This window comes from Siniperca chuatsi, linkage group LG8 (assembly GCF_020085105.1).
Source record: "Siniperca chuatsi isolate FFG_IHB_CAS linkage group LG8, ASM2008510v1, whole genome shotgun sequence".
NCBI lineage: Eukaryota > Metazoa > Chordata > Actinopteri > Centrarchiformes > Sinipercidae > Siniperca > Siniperca chuatsi.
The window spans coordinates 31,326,812-31,344,881 of record NC_058049.1 but is presented as its reverse complement, the minus strand read 5'-3'; the positions used below and the strand labels follow the sequence as shown (position 1 = coordinate 31,344,881).

Sequence of the window (18,070 nt, the reverse complement as noted above, 5' to 3'; positions counted from 1 at the left end):
CAGGCAGGCTGCAGGCAGGCAGGCAAGGCAGGCAGGCAGGCAGCGGGCTGCAGGCTGCAGGGCAGGCTGCAGGCAGGCGGCAGGCAGGCGGCAGGCAGGCGGCAGGCAGGCAGGGCAGGGCAGCAAGCAGGCGGCAGGCAGGCTGCAGGCAGCCAACAGGCCAACACCAACACAGTCTGCAGGCAGGCTGCAGGCAGCAGGCAGGCAGCGGGCGGCAGGCGGCAGGCCTGCCCTTTAACTCGTCTGCGCTTTGAAGACTTTTATTTTGTAGCTTGTTTACATGTGTGAGGTGGAGCCGGATGTGACGTAAGCTCCGCGGTGCGCCCCAGCTGATCGCAGAGACATCAGACGGGTCGTTCTTGTCGTTTGGTAATGTTGTGACTTTCTGGAGCGCAGCGGCAGTCCGGGGCTCCCGCCGCTGACATTCAGCGGGAAACTGCAGCGCGTGCAGCGGACACTTGAGCTCGACGAGGCCTGCTTGTTCTGGTTGATACATCACCAAGGCCTACCCGCGACGCTAAGCTAATTAGCTAGCTGTCAGCGTTAGCAGGATTCATGAATGTAAACTGCTGGTGAAAGAAGTGAACGGTCAGGGAACGTCTTCCCAGCCACACTCGATCCAACGATGGAGGTAGACGGACGTACACACATCTGACATTAAGCGGATCTCGGCGACTGGAAGCCCGTGGAGCCCGTATGTAGCCTGTCCAGGGGCCACAGAGCGCCTCCGACGTCCTCCTGTGCCAGCAGCTCTCGTCCAGCTACAAGATGTGGCTGAAACTGTTCTTCTTGCTTCTGTATTTCATGGTGTTGTTTATGCTAGCGAGGATTTTTGAGGCGGTAGTGTGGTATGAGACTGGCATGTTCGCTACTCAGCTTGTGGATCCAGTTACTCTCAGTTACAAGAAGCTGAAGACCATCCTGGAGTGCCGAGGGCTGGGATACTCCGGACTGGCCGAGAAGAAGGACGTGAGCGAGCTGGTAGAGAAATCAGGTAAAGGTCTTCGTTATCTGTTGTTCGGAGATCCGATCCAGATCAGTTAGCACCCCACCACACAATGATGAGTCATGTCTGTAAACCAAGCCTAGGAAATGTACCCCTCACGAGACAAAATAGATAGAACCCTGAGACCCAGAGACCCAGGCTGCCGGTCCTGTAACCGGTCCTGATGCTGGGTGCTTGTTCGGTGAGGTATTCAGCCCCGGTTCCCATCTGGCTATTTGATCCGTGAGGCTTGGGCGGAACCAAGTAAGAGCCAGATACTCTTGTTATTCAGCGTGGCTGCTGCTACTGAGAGAAACTGGCCAGGCCGTGTTAACTTACAGCAGGGAGCTGGGCATCCGTTCACATGTCGCAGAGAGGTAACTGTCACCACACAAGGGTCACATATATGTTTGGGGTCACTTAGAAACTGCTCTCTGTTACATAATGTGTCTACCAGAGAGCACTGACAAGTTTACCTTTCCTCGAAAGTGTCCCACTCACTGCACATCTTCACTGTGGCAGCCCATATATCAGATGCTTAAAGTCTAAAATATCAACTGTTTAATACCATGTAGGGGGCAGCTCTGTGTCCTGATGTCCGACGTGCATCATTACTAGGTTACCTCTCAATACATTTCCAGTACCACGGAAGGATTTTGCAAGAGCATTTATTTTTGCCTTTCTCTGTTAATTATTTGCATGGCCCTTCAAACGCAAGACCGTTCTTATTGGTAAATAACAAGGAAGAGTGTCATGTGCCCAGAATGTGATGTAATATTGACACAGGTCAATTTTTTGTTATTGATCGACTGACACTAGCATCGACACTAGAACAAGACTTATTATGGGTAGTGAGCGTACTGTAGGCATCAGTCCACCCAGTATCTATAAATCATCTCTCAGTTGAATTTCCTGAACATTTTGTATATTTGATATAAACCACTATTGTAATATTAAATTCCACGCACAGTGTAAAAAGATTTGATCGATATTGCCCACCCCTTGCCTGAAGCAAGATGACAACCATGGATATAAAATTGCATAAATATGTAAAAATCTTCCCATCTCGTGGAAACCCCCCCACCTATGCGTCTCCATATATGAAGCTCTAACTATTTGCACACATGTACCCTGACTTAAAGTAACAGAAGAGCGGGCCGGCTTCCAGTAATCACCGGATGGATAACAGGACGCTATTACAAAAAACAATTTCTCATTTAGCCCCTCTGGATGTAGTATGTATGGTGTATGTTAGCAATGTCCCCGTGCTCTAGCACACGCTCCACTGTGTTTCGTCCCCCTCAGCCTGCTAGTGTCGCAGCGCTGCTCTCCTTTAATCGACTGCTCTGACACCCGGGTTGGCAAAAGCGCCCACAGTAACACATCTGTTATTGCAGCTCCTCTCTGTCTTATTGGCAAAGAGCACTGTACAAAACCTTCAGCTAGCAGCTTTCACAGGTTTAACTGAAAAACGTCTCCGGCAGCACACTGCACATACATCATTCTGCACAGTGAAGCTCAAACAGCCAAGTGAAGGAGCAATAAGAAAAACACATCTTTCAGGGGAGAGGGACTTTAATAAACAAATGTTCTGATAAATTGTCCCAATCAAAAAGAAATTCACTTCAATAGTAAGCTGATTCCTTTATCTCTGTGTTTCAGCAATGCTACACCTGTCATGATGAATGTGTCAGAACTAGGGGTGTCACCATTTCAGCAGATAAGTCCTTAGCCCTGTTTTTATCCCCCCCCCAGGAGAGTTGACCCAGGGGGAGCTGTACTCAGCCATCAAGAAAGAGAAGGAGCAGACAGAGGCAGGAGATGCCAGCACCACACACTTCAGTGGAGAGATGCACTTCTATGAATTAGTGGAGGACACTAAGGATGGGATCTGGCTGGTTCAGGTAAAAGCACTCAATAACAGTATATTAAGCATGAGTAAGTGGACATGACAATGATTGTGCTGCAAACAGCAGGAAAATCACATCGTCTTTAATAAAACACTCAATTTCTCAGCGTTCATCACAAGATGACCCACTCTAGTCTGGATATCCCACACTGTGCTGTCCTGATTTTTGACCAGAGGTGGTCAGGTTCACATGGTGATTGGATGTCAGCCAGATGCCTGTTTCACAAAAGTGAGTTGTGAGCACTGCTTTCACACGCAGCTCACAGATTGTATTTATTTACACAAGAAATGGAGTAGCTACAAGAAATGTCCTGAGTGTGAATGTGAAAAATGATTTGGGCGCACCACTAGAAGTCATACCGAATTCTGACCGCCAGATTGACAGAAAACATAGATTCTCTAATGCCAACAAGTCTTGTTATTGAATCTGTTCTCTCTCTTCTACTGGTAGATAGCAGTGCACGAAACATTCAGGTAGCAGCTTCTCATGTCTAGCCGTCGCCGACTGTCGCTTTCACCGCTTAAAATGATAAACGTAGGCAGCGACACAGCTGTCGCTAATCAACGTTAATTCTGAGAGTAACTTGATGACAGAACAAAATGAAACTCGGCTGTTGTCAGTCAAAGATCATTATGAGGGAAGAAGCTCTGCTTTGTAACACCACTGTACAGTCAGAGAGGACTGAGTGTTTCTGGAGTTCCAACTCCACCAGAGTGATACCTCTTCTCTTTAGCTGATCGCCTCACGTCAATTTCAGGAGTGGGAACCTCCCAGTTAAACGTTCATTCATATATCCTCAATCGTTTAAGCTGATCACTTGAGTAGTTTTGAATCAGGACCTTAAGTATTTAGATCAAGAAGCTTGTGAAAAATAAGATGTACCAGATGTACTTCCTTTCTCATTTGTTCCTGAATGTCTTTGGATCTCGGCATGATGTCCAGCTTTTGAAGATCTTTTGGTCTACTTCACTTTGTCAGGCAGGTCCTGTTTAAGCGATATCTTGATTGAGAACAGGTGTGGCAGTAATCAGGCCTGGGTGTGGCTAGAGAAATTGAACTTAGGTGTGATAAACCACAGTTAAGTTATGTTTTAACATGTGGGGGCAATCACTTTTTCACACAGGGCCATGTAGGTTTGGATTTTGTTTTCCATTAATAATAGCAACCTTCATTTAAAAACTGTGTTTTGTGTTTACTTTGTTGTTTGTTATCTTTGACTAATATTTAAATTTGTTTGATGATCTGAAACATTTAAGTGTGACAAACATGCCAAAAAATAAGAAATTAGGCAAACACTTTTTCACACCACTGTACTTGAAAAGTCTGTGCCTACAGCCTGCGTTCTGCCCCGAGGATCACACAGGCCAGACTCTGGCACAGGGGCTGAAGGATGGTCTTAGCTAGTTGGGTTTTGGAGGAGGCAGAAAACTCCAAAACAAACTGACAGCAATGAGCCTTTAGCTTGTTAAGTCGTAATAGCTAACATGTTGGTGAACAGTTGACAGGCAAAGCCAGCAGAAAGGCATCTTGTTTATCCTTTAGTTTTCTCAATCTTTAACTTTCTTCAACAGTCCCTTTCTCAGTTTACGTCATCTCTCTGTTATTGGATGAGCTTCTACATGAGCTGATTGGTGGCTGAAAACAACTGCAAAGTGAACTGTCTTATGACTTAACTCTTATGATTCAGATTTTAAAACTCAACGCCATGTGTACATAGAGCACAAACATACAAAATAACAAAGCCTGTCTGTAATTCCTTCTATGAAAGGAATAGCTTAGCAAGCTGACATGATCTCAACACAAAATGGATCAGATGTGTTGGTGTTTATCCACTTCTTGTCATTAAATGTATCAAGTACTAAGAAGAAGAGTTTGGGGCTTTCCCTTACACTGTCAGCAGGGGTTCCATGTCCCTTGACAGATTTGTTTTGTATTACCTGTCTGACCTGTCATGTCCCCGTGTGTACCTGCAGGTTGTTGCCCAGGACCGGGAAGCTCTGCTCAGTCAGTCCAACTGGGGGAAGATGGTGCAGAAAGTGTCTCAGTTTGGGATCAGAACTGGAACCTTCAATTGCTCTAATGACTACAGGTGGGCAACAGGGCCTTCTTCAAATTCTTCAAATACTTTTCAAACATATGAGGGCACACTGACACGGGACAAATATTGCTCAATTGACATAAGCATTTGGAACAGTTGTCTTAGTAGGGAAATTTGGCCTGATGAGAATTTGGTGGTCAAAGGTCACTGTGACATCACGAAACACGTTTTGGCCATAACTCAAGAATTGATGACCGTATTTCACAGCTGGTCGGACACTGAATAGGTGACACTTTTGACTCAAAGGTCAAAGGTCACTGTGACCTCTAAATGACCTGGACAAACACGCCTTTGGCCATAACTAATTGGCATAAAGAATTGATGCTGTAATTATGACATCATTTCACACAGATGTTTAATGGGATACAACCCAAAAGGTCAAAGGTCAACTTCACCATGACATCATAATATCCTGGAGAAACCCTTTTTTGGTCATTATTCAACACCATAACTCAGGAGCAGAAGGGGAGACTGTGACCATGTTTCACAGCTGGTCGGACACTGAATAGGGGGCACTTTTGACTCAAAGGTCAAAGGTCATTGTGACCTTAAAACAGATTTTTAGCCATAATTTAAGAATGAATTGGGCGATTCCAGATTTCACACACATGTTGACTGGGACGACACAATGAGTAAACAATAACTAGCACAGTGCGGGCTTTCCTCCATCTCGTCCATTCTGCCTTTCACTTCCTGCCTCATTCTGAATTCCGAGAGTCATCAGAATCACGTGACTGCAACCAACAAATCTGAGCGCGCCTAGCTAACCGTGACCCTGTGAGTGAGTTTCACCTACTGCTCATAGAGGCTTCACATCTAAAAATGCCAGGAGAAAGCAAAAGCAGCACATATAAGAATCCATCTTTACATAGTAATCAAGTACATGTCTACCTGTTTAGCCAATACATCCTTCATTAATCAGTTCAACAATGTATATTCACATTTAACCAAAAAATACACTTTATACCTTTTTATTAATTTCCTTCCCAAGTGTTCACTACGTATATTATGAGTCTGGACAGACGTGGATGTAACCTGCAACTTGACTGCTTGGCGGAGGCAAACAACTGCAGAGCAGTGATTCTAGTTTGTCAGTAAACAGCTTATGAAGTATTGGAGCTAGAAGCAAAATTCAAATGTCACATCTGCATTATTTAGGAGAAGTGTGGGATTGTTTTTGCCATTACTGACTGCTGAAGGTGAAAACAGTTGCGCAAATTTCACTCACACTGCCATAAATCCTGAATGCATAATGCAGTTGCATTGAGATTTGTATTAACTATAAGTCTGCCACTTGTCATCTAGAGGTGGTGCTACACTATCACCATAAAATCAAATGGCCATAACGGAGTGGCTTTAAATCTGCTGTACTTGAAATTAGGAAAAACCAAGGCAACACCCAATCAGCATTAATTTGACATCAGGACAACATTAAGTGGGTATATGCAACTGCAGTGTGGAAGAACTGTTCCCTGTCAGGGAGGAATCGACCACTGGGAGGTGCTGCAGTTCCACTTTTAGCATCTGATATTAAAACCAAACTTTTACCTATGAATATATAACGATGTCAAACTGATCCATCTGCTCATGGTAACCAAGTTATTCAGCCTTTATGTTCATGTTTTGAACATCAGTGATGTGCAGCCTTTTTTTCTAGAAAGAGCACTGCAGGTTTGTCTGGAACATGCAGATTTGAAAGACAAAAAGTTACAGCAGCACACACAGAAATATTGTATATAGTACCACAAATATAGTCTTTCTGATGTTTTGCATTGCCAATTGTAAATGAGGGCTATCAGAAAAACCTTTCAATGTAATGCAGTCCGTAATAACTCCACCAAAAATGACTACAGCGTTGTTTGTTGTCAACAACAACAATCACAAATGGCTGTTATATGTACTGGCTTTTATCACTATCTGCAGCTGTTTGTATTTATATAAGTCATTCAGTATTAATCTAGTCTCACTTGTTTTAAATAAAAAATTCTGAAAAAAATGTTCATTTTGAGAATAACCAGGGCTGATTGAAAACGAAGAAACATTTAACGTGAATAGTTTACGGTGGATTTTGTATTTTGAGTATACAGAGTCTACAACTAAGAATGAGAGCGCCTTTTGTGAGGAACAGGACTATTGATATGGTGACGTCATCAGAGTACGCCAGTCAGTTCAAAGCCCTTTTTAAACAGAGGTGCTGCCGTAAAGAAGACCCGTCATTACGCCAGCTTAGCTTTTTTTGTTGAGGTGTTTTTGCTAGCCGTGCAAATTTATGCCACTCTGCCAACGCAAGCAAAGTTGCTGTGCAGCGTATAATATGATGCGAACAATGGCGGATTCGCAGGTGTGTGATTGATTTTTTTCCCCCGGGGGGTCGCACACATAACACGTCATCAAAACATCACACCCCTGTCCCGTCCTGCCGGCTCGCCAATTTTACACAGTCGTCGATTCGGCTCTGTTTCTACCTCCACTGTCAGCTAAACAGCGGAACTACAATGCCCCCCCATTCCACGGGCAGTAAACAGGTGACAGAACGCTGGTGGTCCCGATGAAGAACATCCAGTAATTGTCCGTTTCCGCATGTGGTGTGTTCCTGTCTGAAAGCAGAGTAGTGTCTGACTGTAATACTGACGTGGCGGTGCTCTGTTCTGTCCACCAGGTCATGTATCAAGCGTGGCTGGCAGCGCTCCACTCTCATCATGTCCGTTCCTCAGACTTCAGCGTCAAAGGGCAAAGTCATGCTGAAAGAATACAACGGCCGTCGCATTGAAACCGAACACATCTTCCGCTGGATGACCTCGCATGTGGCTCATCGAATCAAAACCCTGCGTCAGTCTGAGCAGCTGGTGGAGGAGTGGCGCTCGGACCCGGCCCACCCCGTGAAGATGTTTCTGTTCGCACGTCTGTCCCAGCCGCCCGCCTTCTTCTCCTCTCTGTCCGTCAAGTTCACCGGCAGGATTGAGTTCATCTTCGTGGACATACGTCACTGGGACAACCACAGCAGCCTATCAGAGATCGGTGTGACACAGAGCCCCGCCTACATCCTCAAGATGCCTGAGGGCATTTATCGCTATGGCAACAGGTGATGATTGAATATGGAAATGATAATGGGTTATTGTTTATACAAACAAATACAAATCTCTTTTAATTGTCTCTGTTTCTTCCTTCTTTCTCTCCTCCTCTTCACCTCCACCGCTCCTTCACTACTCCTCTTCTGCTTCTCTCGTCTCCTTCTCCTCCGCTCCTCATCTTCTCCACCTCTCCTCTCTTTAGTACCGGGGAGTTCCTGTCCCTGGCTGCCATGGACACTTTCCTGCGTTCGGTCCAGCCGGAGGTCAATGATCTGTTTGTCCTCAGTCTGGTCCTGATCAACTTGCTGGCCTGGATGGACCTCTTCATTACACAGGTCACTTACTGTTTTCAGTTGTGGTAAAAATGAGCAAATGCATTTACTCAGTACAATTTTGAGGTACGACTCCACCACGTTTCAGAAGAGAAGCTTTTTGTCCACTGCAGCTGTCGATACATGTATTTGACATACTGACAGCTGTAGTAAAGCTCGCTGCATGCTTCTTGCAGCAAACATGCCTCGAAATTTTAATCGTCGAGGGGTCTTCGGACACTCCTTGTTGATGATTGGCTCATTGGTCTGTGGGAACCCCAACCCAATCCCTTCCTTTTCGGCCTCCTTCTAAAACGAGAATCCGATAACCAATGATCAGATAACTAACAAATACGAAACAAACAAAGACCAGAACAACATAAAAGCAAGTAGAAAACAGCACATGTGCTGTACAGTGGCAGCATACAGCCACTATAAAAGTTTCAACTAAGAATCGTCACATTGGGCTTTTCCTGCGTTCTTCTTCTTCAGTAGCCCTCCCGTGTGCTTGCTGTGGACTGCTCCACAGCGTCCGCTACATAAATAGTTGCGGACGGTGTGCACGGTGCGCACATACCCACAGAGATCGGGCGCGGGGCGCCGTACGGAGCATGCTGGAGCCCTTTGCATATTACTCTTTTACATAGAAAACATACCCAACAGTATAAAGTATTAAAATGTTGCTCCACCTTGACCAGCTATAACATTACAATGCTGCTTACACATTAATGCATTAACAAGAACAATCCAACAATATAATATAGAGTAAGAAACTCTAATGGGATCATTGTGCATAACGAGTACTTTTACTTTTGATACTTTAAGTACATTTTGGAGATAATACTTTTGTACTTTTACTACAGAAGGTCATAGACTTTCCGTTTGTTTTTCTACACTGTGGTATTGCTACTTTTATTTAAGGAAAGCATCTGAAGACTTCTTTCACCATTGATTAAACACCTTATACACAGTGCTGGAGAGAGAGAAGAGACAGGTACGGTCAGTTTCTTTTTAACCTGTGTTCATTTTCACGGACAGGGAGCAACAGTGAAACGATTTGTGGTTCTGATCCGAACACTTGGAACCTACAACTCCATTCTGCTGGTGTCCTGGCTTCCTGTTCTGGTAAGAAATCATCTTTATCACACGGTTCTCACAATCGACTTCTTCGACAAGTTCTTCTTGTACTGAACAAAGTTACTGTCCACAACTGCCTCTCTCACTGACATTGTCACAGCATGAGCCCAGTTGTTTCCCGAAAGGTGGTTTAACAAACCCGGAACCTAAACCTGAACTCTAAGTTCAAGGTTTCCTGTGGATTTTTTGACCACTAGTAGCGCTATGAAGCAGTTTTTTATGACTGGGTCCCCGTTTTGTTTGTGTCATTCATGCACACAAGCACACACGTATGCACACACGTATGCACACACATACACGGGTTACTCAATACACATTCTTGCTAATGGTTTCACATTGTGGCAATAATGCGCCGAGATGTGCAGCAATGCGCTAGTAAACATGGATGTAAACTATTTATACACACACACACCTCGGCGATCCAAGCCACGACCTCCCCAAATATAGACAGTTTATGAAATGCCCGACCACAGAGGAGAATACCTTGGATCAGTGTTCCTCTACAATCAGCACTGCCCGTCACGCCGGCCCCCGCGCTGCACTGACCACATCCTGATCCACCGGAGTCCTGTATACAGGCAGAACTGAAACCCCTGTAAACCTGTTGTGAGGGTAAGGTGCTTGGACTGCACTGACTGGGATGTTTTCTAAGCCCACACACACACGGAGCCCCCTCGGCGGCCCATCCACCCCCCCAAGGCAGTCCACCCCGGCCTTTTGAAGTTAATCATTTTCTTATTTCATGGGGTAATGCACATATAATAAGTTCAATAAATGCATGATGTGCATGATGTTTTCTAACTCAGTGAGTAATCGTGATCTCAGTATTGACCTAAATAATCATGATTGTGGTTTTTGCCGTAATCGAGCAGCCCTGCCTACTTGGCAATACGCTGATTTCTGATTCTGATAAGTCACTGTAATTATGATTTAGCTCATAAATCCTGGGACTCATTTCCATGGCAGAGATTGCTGTGCAGTTCTGTGTTGGACAGATGTCCCGCCTACGAATAGTTCTGACTGAGCGGACTCTGCTCGGTGAAGCGCACCACGTTTCAGACATTGTAGCTAGGAGGGATGAACAACGTTGTCAACGTGACTGTGTTTGTTACACATGTAGGTTCGTCCGCCGCCTCGCTCCGACTCCTCCAACAGAATGTCCGGGTCATGTCGTAGATTGCGCAGTTCACCGTGTGTTGCAGCAGCGGGTCCTCCTCTGTATGCTCTGGCTCAGACTGAGACGCTGCAACAGTTGTTGCTCTTGTCTGAGGTCCTCATCGTGATATTCACCGTCTGACATTTTCTTGTGAAAGTGTCACTGCTTTGCAGAGCTACTTCTTTAACTACTTTTTGTTTACTAACTAGCGTGCCCTGATCATCCAATGAGAGCATCCACCTGAGTTCGACGTAGATGAATCTTACATTTATGTGCCGCAGAGTAGCTAAGACTTTCACTGAAGTCAGAAAAATAATTTTCCATTCAATACAACGAACTGTCAAAAACCAGTGCGGCCGTGTGTTTCATTACGATGCGTTATCTGTCGAGCCAGTTCCAAGGCTCTGCAGGGGGATTTTGATAGTGTACTAAAATGAACTATTATTATGTATACTATTTATGTGGATAAATGTCAAATTGGGGCCTAAAATAAAGTGATGCTGTAACATGGATACTAGCACTGTGGATTATGACTTCATTTGGGTTTGGACAAGACCGATGCTCTGAAATCCTCTGGGGCGTCTGACAAACGTTGATATGTGTCCATGGGTTCATACACTCAGTGGCCACTTTATTAGGTACACCTGCTCGATTAATGCAAATATCTAATTAGCCTTGATGTGGCAGCATGTCAGTGCATTAACGCATGCAGACACGTTGTTCAGCCCAAACATCAGAAAGGGGAAGAAATGTGAGCTAAGTGACTGAGCGTGGAATGATTGTTGAGTCAGATGGGATGGAGACTGCTGCTCTGTTTGCAGTGAATGATGCTGAAGAGTTAGCGGCAGCTCTGTGACTGGCTCGAGCTGACTAACTCTTCTAAGCAGGCGTTACAACAGAAGAGCATCTGTGAACGCACAACGTGTCGACCCTTGAAGTGGACGGGCCGCAGCAGCAGAGGCCTTCTGTCGGCTACAACAGGAAAGTGAGGCCACGGTGGGCACCGGCTCACCGAAACTGACCGGCCGTCCTGCTTTGTGTCGACGGTTCGGGCTGGTGGTGTAATGTAAGGTGACGTGTGGGGAATATTTTCTAGGCCCCTTAATACCAGTTGAGCACCATGTAAATACCACAGCCTACCTGAGTATTGCTGCTGTGTGGCCACAGTGGAGCCATCCTGTAATGGCTGCTTCCAGCAGGATAACTGTTCTGAGAGAAAAGGGAGTTCCTAGCCAGTGTTAGAAAGGTATACCTAATAAAGTGGCCGCTGATATGTGTGTAACCATGGGCTTACCTTACAATTACTATTTTAACTGAGTGGCAAGTTGAATTGATGATAACTGATCACTAATCACTGATTGATCACTCCCTCTAGGCTCTCCTCCAGCTGCCCTATCTGGACACTCTGTACGGTTACAGCCTGAAGCTGCTTCGTTATGCTGACACCACCACACTGGCCAGCCTGGTGAGAGCCGACTGGACCTTCTACTCATCCCACCCAGCTCTCTTCCTGTCCACCTACCTGGCCCACGGCCTGCTGGTCGACTACTTTGAGAAGAAACGCCGCTGTGGCGTCAGAAGCCAAGAGGACAGCACCACCAACCTGGAGTGGCTGGCCAGCCTGTGGGACTGGTACACCTCCTATCTGCTTCACCCAATCGCATCGCTACAGCAGGTCCCGTCTGACCACTCAGACTGGGAGGATGATCCCAACTTCTTATTTGAGCGTTTGGCTTTCCCTGATCTCTGGCTTCGCCCGTTAGTAAACATGGACTACATTAAAGCCCTGCCAACCTGGAGGTTCAGAGCTGTGGGTCAGCACAGGGGGGAGGGGTCTGATGGAAAGCTGGACCAAGAGACAGACAGTTCACCTTCAGACGCAGAGAGTAGGGAGCAGAGGGAGTCCCCTCCTGCAGGTCCCAGCAGACCTCCGCACAGCAGCAAAAGGCACAAGAGATCATTGTGCAGCCAGGACAGCAACACACAGCAGTCTGTGTACAACAACATGGACCCTGCTGCTGCTGCTGCTGCATCCTTAGTTTGTCGCCATGGGAACAGAAGCTCACCACCGGCTGACAGTGCAGCGGAGGACGGCTGCCTGACGCCTGAAGGTGCGTCTAACTATCAGCGCTGTGATTGGTCGGTGTGGCCCCGTGACGTGCTGCAGTGCTCAGAGTGTGTGGTGTGTCTGGAGAACTTTGTGAGCGAGGAGCTGCTGATGGGTCTGCCCTGCGGCCACGCCTTCCACCAGCAGTGCATTGTGGTGTGGCTGGCAGCAGGCAGACACTGCTGCCCGGTGTGTCGCTGGCCCAGCTACAAGAAGAAACCGCAGAGAGCTGCACAGAGCAGCTCTGCTGAAAACACTCCGCAGGACTGATGAGGACGTCTGGCCGAGACGGCTTCGTGTCTCCTCTCTGCTCCGACACTGGCATTGAGACGCTGTCTGTTATCATCGCAGCTTGCATGGGGAGGAGTTGGGACTGGGGAGGAATAAAGTAGGAAACATTGTCAGTAGGGGTGATCGGGGCCGACGTTGTCGTGAATCAGTTTGGCCATCGTGGCAGGCAGATGTCTGAACTATGAAGGGCCTGTCCCCACGGTTTCTGTATAGAGAGGATATTGATTCACACAGTAACCATAGATGTAGTCACAGTAAACGTCGTAGTGCAATAAAAACATATTTCAAGTTTTGCTTTGTTCATCTGGCAGAGTTGTGCTGTTTCCAGGACCCAGAGGAAGGCGGAGTGTGTTCACCCCAGAGACCATCACATGGTGTTGTGATTACAGGCAGCACAAGAGGCTGCTTACTGTATCAGGCGGACTGCATCCAAACACACGTGTACACTGTCGGTTGGTATTGGAACCAGAGTTCTGTTAAGAATTGGAAGGAGCTCGGTAGATGTATCGGTCCGCACAGCAATACAATTCCGATGAATGAGTCGGTGGGAACTATCGCACTCTAGGCCTTGCTCCTTTTTATTTGACTATCCAGAGAGAACTTGCTGCCCCCCCACTGTCAATAGTTTCTACCTTAATTCTGCCCTGTCACACCTCAGAGTTTGTCTCTAATGCATTTGGAAATGCAGCGCCGGAGCGGTCATCTGTCGCTCAGAACCCAAACACACAGTTTTTGTAAGCCTGCCAGAGTACAGCTACTCAGCAACACGTCACTGGATTGTGATGACAGAACTTTTCCACATTAACCTCCCTGGTTCTAACCAACCTGAACCACAGAGGGCGAATGAAGATGTGCGTGTGATGGTGCAGCAGCCATGCATAAGCAGTGCTCCCAAAACATGAGCCACGCCTAAGTTATTAATAATAATAATCATTATTTCTGCTTCTTTGTTAAATGACATTAAATTGACTGAATGTCGGCACGTGAAAAGCAAAATGTCCAGCCGTTTTATGTATTCAAATGTTCAAATGCGCAGTACAAAAATGGGATTCTGGACTAACGTCACCGGCATTCGCGGGAGATGCTGAAAGTTGAAATGTTTGTCATCCAGACGGGACAGTGAATGAATGCAATCTGTCCCGCTACATCATTACAGTTGGTAACATTCCCGATTCATGCTGAAGCTAGCCAGCTCTGAAGGATAGGCTGACAGCATTCATCGAAGGCTGCTAGCTAACTTTAGCCGAATAACATTAAGCTTATGAAAGTGCTAACATTAAAACTAACCCTAACCCTGTCTACGTGGCTCTGGAACGGCGGGGGCTCTCCGTGTTTCTCAGCTTTCTCGAGAACTGCTTTTCCAAACTGCTTCACGCTGTATTGCTGAGGAAGTGTCAAGAGTGAAGCCGATCGGATGAACGGTTGTCGAGAAAATCGAAGGACAGACAGAGATTCCTTTTCTAGTTAGATGTGTGAGTTGGTTTATCAAAGAAACGGGAAAGTGTAACATGTATGAAAGAATCCTGAAGGTTGTGGAAGTCCTCTGCCAGCTCAAGCCTTTCTGCTTGCTTTGTCATGCTGAAGTCTACAGAAGTCTTCTCTGAACCCACCGGCCACCTGACGCCGATTTGAATGCAGACGCATTAAAAAAAGCTCATCTCTAGGGTTCCAAGACTGATAAAAAGCTAAATCATCGTCACACGATAGCCCGCGGGTTCCGAGGTTACATTTCGGCCAGTGCGTTCCGCCTCTTTAGCTCTCCACACAGACTGCAACCAAAGCCCGCGATTGCTCAATACTACTCGGACTACAAACGGAAACCAGAATACTTCAGATACGCAGAACGCTTGTCCCTTGCCTACAGATTCTGCATTCATAAGCGTATATATCTGTTTCTGTTTGAGGATTTAAAGACATTCCAGCAGCAAGGCTTCAGGCACACGGAAATGATTTTGACACGTGTATTTTAAAAGCTTTGAGAGATTAGTGACCTCCACCAGCCTCAGGCCACACCCACATCATTCCTCTGCAGATGATTGGTCCCAGCCAGTGCCACAAGCTATGCACAGCAGCTGTTACTACATTACGCTTTTTATCCGAAGCGACTTACAATAAGTGCATTCAGCCACAGCAGGCAGACAGCAAACAGACAGACAGCAGCAGCAGACAGGCAGCAGCAGCAGGCGACAGCAGGCAGACAGGCAGCAGACAGCAGCAGGCGACAGCAGGCAGACAGGCAGCAGACAGCAGCAGGCAGACAGCAGCAGCAGGCAGACAGCAGCAGCAGGCAGACAGCGGCAGGCAGACAGCGGCAGGCAGACAGCAGCGGCAGGCAGACAGCAGCAGCAGGCAGACAGCAGCAGCAGCAGGCAGACAGCAGCGGCAGGCAGACAGCAGCAGCAGGCAGCAGCAGCAGCAGGCAGCAGCGGCAGGCAGACAGCGGCAGGCAGACAGCAGCGGCAGGCAGACAGCGGCAGGCAGACAGCGGCAGGCAGACAGCAGCGGCAGGCAGACAGCAGCAGCAGGCAGACAGCAGCAGCAGCGGCAGGCAGACAGCAGCAGCAGCAGGCAGACAGCAGCAGCAGCAGGCAGACAGCGGCAGGCAGACAGCAGCGGCAGGCAGACAGCAGCAGCAGGCAGACAGCAGCAGCAGCAGGCAGACAGCAGCGGCAGGCAGACAGCAGCAGCAGGCAGACAGCGGCAGGCAGACAGCGGCAGGCAGACAGCAGCGGCAGGCAGACAGCAGCAGCAGGCAGACAGCAGCAGCAGCAGGCAGACAGCGGCAGCAGCAGGCAGACAGCGGCAGGCAGACAGCGGCAGGCAGACAGTAACAGCAGACAGCGGCAGGCAGACAGCGGCAGGCAGACAGCAGCAGCAGGCAGACAGCAGCAGCAGGCAGACAGCAGCAGCAGCAGGCAGACAGCGGCAGGCAGACAGCAGCAGCAGGCAGACAGCAGCAGCAGCAGGCAGACAGCGGCAGGCAGACAGCGGCAGGCAGACAGTAACAGCAGACAGCGGCAGACAGCAGCAGCAGGCAGACAGCGGCAGGCAGACAGTAACGGCAGACAGCAGCAGCAGGCAGACAGCGGCAGGCAGACAGCAGCAGCAGGCAGACAGACAGCAGGCAGACAGCAGCAGCAGGCAGACAGACAGCAGGCAGACAGCAGCAGGCAGACAGTAACAGCAGACAGCGGCAGCAGACAGACAGACAGCAGGCAGACAGCAGCAGCAGACAGACAGACAGCAGGCAGACAGCAGCAGCAGACAGACAGGCAGCAGGCAGACGCAGTCGGAGAGCAGCTGCTGAACATAGTGGAGCAGATGTTTGCTGACAGCTGGCTGTTGAGAGCTGACAGAGAGAAGACCGGGCTGACGTCCGTCAGGCGACACAAACTCGCCTCCTGATGAAGCGTCATGTGACTCTGTAGCTGCTGCAGCTGTTTGAGCACAAGTTCACCGTGTCAGCTTCATAGGGTGATACGTGTCAGATGTGTTTTGAGCTGGCCAAACTTTAACAACACAGCGCTTTTATTTAGCGCTGTACTGTCTTTAATCAGCGCAAATGACTTGTGTATTTCTTTTAAATGTCAGATGTTTTTGTCTCGGTGAGCAAGCAGTACATGGACACGGTGCGTCGTGGGGGCTGCTTCTGCCTGACCCTCGCCTTTACCACTTTAACATGGTGGGGATCCTGTATGAAGGCACAGCAGGTCCCAAGTCTTGATTTCCATTAACCCCTTTCAGGACCCAACAAACCTTCATTTTCAGCTCCGCTGGGGAGCTGGAAGAAACGGTCCTCAGTCAGCGTGTGCACGTGCGTTTTCCTTCATGAATCTCTGTGCTGGCTGCCAGGAGCGGAGCTGCACGGTCAGCCTCCTGCTGCGTGGCAGCGTCCTGAAGGGCCCCACAGGACCCAGCAGTAAGGATAGAATAGAGACAAAGCCACAGTTGGCTTTTGACTTAATGAATCATTTTTTAATAAAATAAACATCTCTTATTAAATAAGTGAGTTGCTTGGTATATTGAAGGATCTTCTGCTGACATTTAAACCTAAGTATGTCGTCTCTTGTCAAAAGTAACGGGGGGATATTTTGACATTTGGAATTTGAGGTTTTGTAGTACATTTAACAGTTTGGGAAGAAACGTACCGTTAGACCTTCAGCACCTGTACAGTATAAAGGACTTGCTGGTATTAGATTATGACGGGGTAGTCCTGCTGCCGCCTGCACTCTCTGGCAAATGTGGAAAACTCCAGCAAGCTAGGAAAGCATATCGTCTGTGTTGTACTGCGTGAGCTTCAGGTTCCAGTTTACCTCTGAAACTCACACATACCTAGCTAATGATCTCATTATGTCTGATCCTACCTGTGGAGCTGCTAGCAGGCTGTTTCTTTACCCCGCTTTGTTTGGGGGGGGGGGTCTGATTTCAAATGTCCAAAACTAACTATTTTAACCATTTTAAGGGTGCTTAACTGTAATCTTTCAGCTCCTTCCTGTCCTCTTTCTGTGTGTGAAGGGCAAGAAAAGAAAATGATATGTAGAGCAGTAACACTCATCCAGAATAAAAGAAGTGTTTCAGAACTTTGTGTTTGGAGTCGTTTCGTCATCATGCTGGGTGGGAGGGGTCTGGGCCGTAGCCACCCCTGAAGAGTCTCCTCACTATTATTATTTTTGTGGTTTTTGGAGGTTTAGGAACTTTACTAGATTCATTACATTTTACGAGCATTAAGCCAACAAAAATAAATCGGCTTTTCTCCACCTGAATTAGATTCCAGTGTAGAGAAAGTTTTGAAACTCCATTTAGACCTTCCTGTACGTGGGACGGTTCATGGTGGCCGCCTTAAACCCCAGGCCACCAGACTCAGAGTATAGCTGAATAGTTAACTGAATACATAAAAAAAGAGATGTTCTTTTTTGGCTTCTCTTCAGAAATCTCTGGTGGTGTGAGGTGGGTTGGGGTACTCCTGGATACGGCTCTGCACAGGAGCCAGGTGGGAAACGTTTT

The 18,070-nt window shown here is 47.5% G+C and overlaps 1 protein-coding gene across 1 annotated transcript; it reads left to right on the top strand.

The window, feature by feature from the left end:
* The first annotated feature begins 163 nt into the window (after positions 1–163).
* On the top strand, positions 164–14,062 carry rnf103 (ring finger protein 103). Its single transcript, XM_044205555.1, has 7 exons — positions 164–994; positions 2,741–2,889; positions 4,869–4,984; positions 7,653–8,075; positions 8,267–8,399; positions 9,414–9,500; positions 12,044–14,062. Exons 1-7 carry the CDS (start codon positions 769–771, stop codon positions 13,043–13,045), a joined length of 2,136 nt encoding a protein of 711 aa, XP_044061490.1. The 5' UTR covers positions 164–768; the 3' UTR covers positions 13,046–14,062.
* Positions 14,063–18,070: the final 4,008 nt, after the last annotated feature.